Source organism: Carlito syrichta, unplaced genomic scaffold (assembly GCF_000164805.1).
Source record: "Carlito syrichta isolate Samal-C Ts95f unplaced genomic scaffold, Tarsius_syrichta-2.0.1 Scaffold132176, whole genome shotgun sequence".
Classification (NCBI taxonomy): Eukaryota; Metazoa; Chordata; class Mammalia; order Primates; family Tarsiidae; genus Carlito; species Carlito syrichta.
The window spans coordinates 3,470-8,482 of NW_007076272.1; the positions used below are offsets into that span (position 1 = coordinate 3,470).

The 5,013-nt window shown below is 64.3% G+C and overlaps 1 protein-coding gene across 1 annotated transcript in view; it reads left to right on the plus strand.

Annotated features, from left to right (window-relative positions):
* The first annotated feature begins 619 nt into the window (after window positions 1-619).
* The window catches only part of LOC103250736 (ras GTPase-activating protein 4-like), a 9,007-nt gene continuing 4,613 nt past the window's right edge, over window positions 620-5,013 (plus strand). Inside the window, exons 1-4 of the mRNA XM_008049329.2 lie at window positions 620-736; window positions 2,289-2,402; window positions 2,865-2,926; window positions 4,041-4,170. Coding sequence (XP_008047520.1) covers window positions 2,383-2,402; window positions 2,865-2,926; window positions 4,041-4,170 — 212 coding nt within the window. The 5' untranslated portion in view covers window positions 620-736; window positions 2,289-2,382. The remainder of the gene's footprint in view (window positions 737-2,288; window positions 2,403-2,864; window positions 2,927-4,040; window positions 4,171-5,013) is intronic.

The following is a 5,013-nucleotide window of genomic DNA, read 5'->3' on the forward strand; positions in this document are numbered from 1 at the left end:
CTGACTTTTTGATTTGTTGTAGAGATGAGGTCTCGCTGCCCAGGCGGGTCTCGAACCCGCGGGCTCAGGCCGTCCACTCACCTCGGCCTCCCAAAGGCGCGGGATGACAGGCTGAGCCACCGCGCCTGGCAGAAAGGGTTCTTACAGGAGGGGGCGAGTGCAGTCCAGGCAAAAGAGACGAGGGGGACAGCCGGGGACAGCCGGAGCGAAGGCTCAGGGGGAGAGCCAGGGGCTAGACTTTGGGGTGCAGAGTGTGGGTGCTGGGACTCTGCCTGGGGTGAGGCGGGGATGGGTGAGAGCGGGCCGGGAGGAGGACCGTCCTGTCCCCAGCCTGGAGGAGCAAGATGTTCCCTGGCACCCCCACCCCTCCCTCTAGCCTCCTCCTGGTCTCTCCCTCCTTCTCTTCCCCTGCCTACCCCCCTTGCCCTCCGCCCCTGCACACGGAAAGGGAGCTTCAGTGCGGGTTCCTGCCTTTGCCTCACCACCCCTGCCAGGCTGAGGATGGGGACATGCGCTTTGGCCTGAAGTGCCCTCGGGCTCCAGCCCGGACGGTGCCTCAGCCTTTGCGCGCCCCCCGACGCCCTCCACACCCCCGAAAGGGCGGGGCTCTGCCGGGGACCCCGCCCTCGGCCCCGCCCCTGCCGGCCTCCCCGCCAGCCCCTCCCCGTCTGTCTTGCAGCACCGGCAGCAGCGACCCCTACTGCATCGTGAAGGTGGACAATGAGCCCATCATCAGGTACCGCCCGCGCCCCAGGACCGAGGGCGGGCTGAGCCCCTCGCCCTCGCCCAGCCCGCGCTCTGCATCCAGCCGGATACGGATTCTGTACAGAGATGGGTGGGGGTTCGGCGCACGCGATCCCCTGGGACGTCCACCAGGCCCTGACGCCCGTGGGGCGGTGAGAAAGCCCTCCTCTGGAACAGGTCTGGCCCCACACTCGTCGAGGGCCCGTCACGTGCCTCCGTTCACCTTTTTTTTTTTTGAGTTGGAGTCTCACTCTGCCGCCCAGACGGGAGGGCAGTGGCCGCTCCCGGCCACCGCAGCCTCGACCTGCCGGGCTCCGGCGACCCTTCCGCCTCAGCCTTCGGAGTAGCCGGAACTACAGGCGCGCGCTACGACGCCCGGCTGATTTTTTGATTGATTGTAGAGATGAGGTCTCGCTGCCCAGGCGGGTCTCGAACCCGCGGGCTCAGGCCATCCACTCGCCTCAGCCTCCCAAAGGCACGGGATTACAGGCTGAGCCACCGAGCCCGGCTCCATTTCATTCTTACAGTGAGCTAGATACTATATAATTAAGATCCCATTTGCAGGTGGGGAAACTGAGGCTCAGGGAGATTTAGTTGCTTGCCCAAGGTCTAAAGCTCCAGTCTGGCAGCCCTACAGCCTGAGCCCCTTCTCCCCTCCCAACCGGGGCCCCTCTGCCTGAGAGTCCACGTGATCAGCCCTCCCCTGCCCCAGTAAAGACTGCTCCTCTAGGCGGAGTGTCCAGCCTGCTCCCTGACGAGCCCCTCTCCCTGAGTGCTCCTTCCTCCGTGGTCTCCATGTATTCTGGGCGGGGTCTTTGCTGTCCTGGGGCCTCCCTCACCCGGGCCCCTGCCTCCAAGTTCACGGCCAGAGCCCAGCTGAGTGTCCATTGCCCACCCTAGCCAAGGCCGCCATCCTCCCAGGCCTCTCCCACTGTGAGCAGGGCCCAGGCTTTTCTCGAGTGTCTCCACACCATGGACACCCAAGGGGGAGCGTGTGATGGCGCCGATGGCTTTAACAGACAGGGCAGCTGAGGGCCCTGAGTTCAGATAGGATCTGCCCGAGAAGTGGTTGGTGTGAAGGCGGTCCCTGAGCCTTCGTCTGGGTTCCTGGGGGCTTCAGCTTCTCCCCACCCATTGCCCGGCTGAGCCCCCTGAGGTGGAAGGTTCTGATCCTCTGAGCTTTGGCCAGAGCTGGGTGAAGCTGGGAGGCCAGGCTTGTGGTCCCCTCTCTGCAGCTCTCTCGAGACAGCCGTCCTGTGACCTGAGGCCAGCTCCTGCCAACTGTGGTCTCGGTTTCCCCAAATGTGAAACAGCCGGTTAGAGGCAGTCCTGTGCCCTATCCAGAGCAGAGAGGAAGTGTGGGGGGTCATGACTGGTAGTGGGTGGTGAGGTCTGGGACAGGGAAAAATCATCCAGCGGCAAAGCCTCTTGTCCCTGGGGGTGGCAGGAGATGCCAGGAAGGTGGGCGCCAGTCACACAGCCCCGCCTCGGCCACCCAGGGCCTGGCGGTGGCCTGGGCAGGCGCTGAGGGGCCTCTCCCGTAGGACAGCCACCGTGTGGAAGACGCTGTGCCCCTTCTGGGGTGAGGAGTATCAAGTGCACTTGCCGCCCACCTTCCACACCGTGGCCTTCTACGTCATGGACGAGGACGCCCTCAGGTGAGCGCACCCACGCCTCAGCGGCGGCACAGACCCAGCTGTCTGTCTGCTCCCAGCACAGTTCACTGCTGGGACTGCTGGTCCCTTTGCACCCTCTTTGCACCCCGGAGGGAGGCCGAGCCCGAGAGCCGGGAGGGGGCGGGCTGGAGCGTGTGGGATTCGTGGGGCGTGGCTGCAGCTCACCTGTGCATGTGTGGAATACAGGCAGGTGTGTGTGGGAGTGCGACTGTGAAACTGGGCGCCCAGAGAGCGTGAGCCTGGCACATGTGGACACACATGTTGGTCCATGTGGAGAAACATACCACACGCCCACGAGAATGGCGGGAATCCACTGGGCTACATTGCCAGTGACTGGCGTGTCCATCCCCCCCCGCTCCCCACAGGGGGCCCTGCACTTGGTGGGCTGGGGGGGTGCTGGGTCCCAGGGAGAGGTCCAGCTCTGGCTCCCTCTCCTCCCTCTAGCCGGGACGACGTTATCGGGAAGGTCTGCCTTACGAGGGACACCCTGGCCTCTCACCCAAAGGGTAAGATCTCCGAGCGGGCGTCCACGGCTGGCTCCTCGCCCAGCTTCGGTCATGCCTACTGGTCCGCCCAGGATGACCTGGCCTCCCTTCCACTCAGAGACCTTCCCTCCAGGCTCAGGTCCTGTCCTCGGGGAGAGCCCTGTCTCGCCCCCAGAAGCCTGGGCCTGGCCGTTTCTGCACGCCCGTCTCTGTGTTCAGACCTTGCCTCCTTTGGGACCGCTTATTTCCTAGGGCGAAGAGGGGCTGCCGGGAGTGGGATCCGAGGCCCCTGGCACAGAGGAGGCGGCCCCTTCACACCCCACCGCCGAGGTGTAGGGATCGCTCCTCCCAGTCGTGCCAGCCCCTTTTGGACCCCGTGGGCCCCCCGACCTGGGCCCCCACGCCTTTCCGCCTGGCATCTGAGGGGCTGGGATGGGGTCGGTCCAGGCTGGGGGACCCCTTGGAGGATTCCTGGGAAGCAGACTTTGTTTTGAGGGGTCAGTCCTGCCCTGGTCTCGCCCTGTGACCCTGGGCAGGCCTTGCCTTCTCCGGACTTCTCTAAGGATTCAGACCAGTTCTTGGATGTCCAGGTTCTGCTGCCCAAAGCTCTGTGGCCCTCTGACCGGCTTCCCTGGCACACACCTGCTCCTGTCTGTGAGGCTGGGGTGGCTCTGCTGACTCACGCAGCCTCCCGCCCCGCCAGGCCAGAGGCCTCTCCGGCCAGCAGCTCCAGCCAGACCCTCCAGGGTCCCTTGTGGCTTTTTCATCTGGTTCTCAGACCCTTTTCCCCGCAGTCCTAGGCAAGAGCCACTCCCCTCCCGCTTTAAGATGGGGAGACGAGGACAGAGAGGGCAGTCCTGGGCCGCGTCAGGGTCAGGACCACCCGAGGCAGCATGCCACGATAGGCCCCAGGCCCCCGGGTCACCGCCTTCCGTCTAATCCCAGCTCTTCCAGCTTCTGTTGTTCGGCCTCTGGGCCTTGGTTTCCCCACCTGTCCCTGGGCATGATGGCCCTGCCTCGCGGCGCTGGAGGGGATTCTGAGGGGATGATGGAGGGACCACGTGGTGCCCGGGGGGGGCTGCCAGTGGAGGGTGTGCGGGGGAAGGGCCGGACACTGTTGACCCGAGCCCCACAGGTTTCAGCGGGTGGGCCCGCCTGACGGAGGTCGACCCTGATGAGGAGGTGCAGGGGGAGATCCACCTGCGGCTGGAGGTGGTGCCGGGGACACGTGCCTGCCGGCTGCGCTGCTCCGTGCTGGAGGCCAGGTGAGATGTGGGGGATCCATGGGGACCTTGTGGGGCCTGGGGAGCAGCCAGTGGGTTCTGTGAAATTAGCGAAGCCCACCAAGGAGGCTGAGGGCCTCCTCCCATCAAAGCCTGCTCTCAGGAGAGGGTCTGGGGAGGTCTGACGTTTCCTGGGTGACCTCCATTCGGGGATACGTCCCTCGAGGAAAGGGTTGATATTCATATTGGGGGGCTTCAGGCATTGTAAAGCATCGGGGTAGGGGATGCAGAGGAGACCCTGAACTGTACTCATACAGTTGCAGTGCCCCAGTGCTAAGGCTGGATTCATCCAGGTTTCGCCCCAGCGTGAACTTGGCCTGGTGTGTGTGTGTGTGTGTGTGTGTGTGTGTGTGTGTCTAGGTCCTCCATGGCATGGGGGTGGAAACAGTGGTGATGGGGAAGCTGGGGTTCTCCTGGGAGGGACAGCGGCTCAGATGGCTCTGTGGGCCTGAGTCACCTGTGACAGGGTATTTTTAGCTGCAGGCTCCACTCCCGTCTGGGCCTGGGTGTGAGTCACACCCTCTCCGTGAGAAGTGCCTTCCTTTCTGGCTCCAAACCCACCTCCCTGGAATCCCCCCCTACCTCTGGGGCAGGAGGGCAGCCTTAAGACTGCCAGCATCTACGGAGTGAGCGTGACCTCCAAGCCAGGGGTGGGAGGTGGGATGGATGTCAGCCTGTCTGGGAGAAATCTTCCTCTCCAGCAAATGAGGGGTGTGGGTTGGATGAGACGCTCGTCCTGTGGCTTCCCCGGAGTTATTTTCTGCCCTGGGAAGATGGAAATGGATGGAAAATGGCTGGACTTGGGCTGCAGCCACGCCCCCAGGC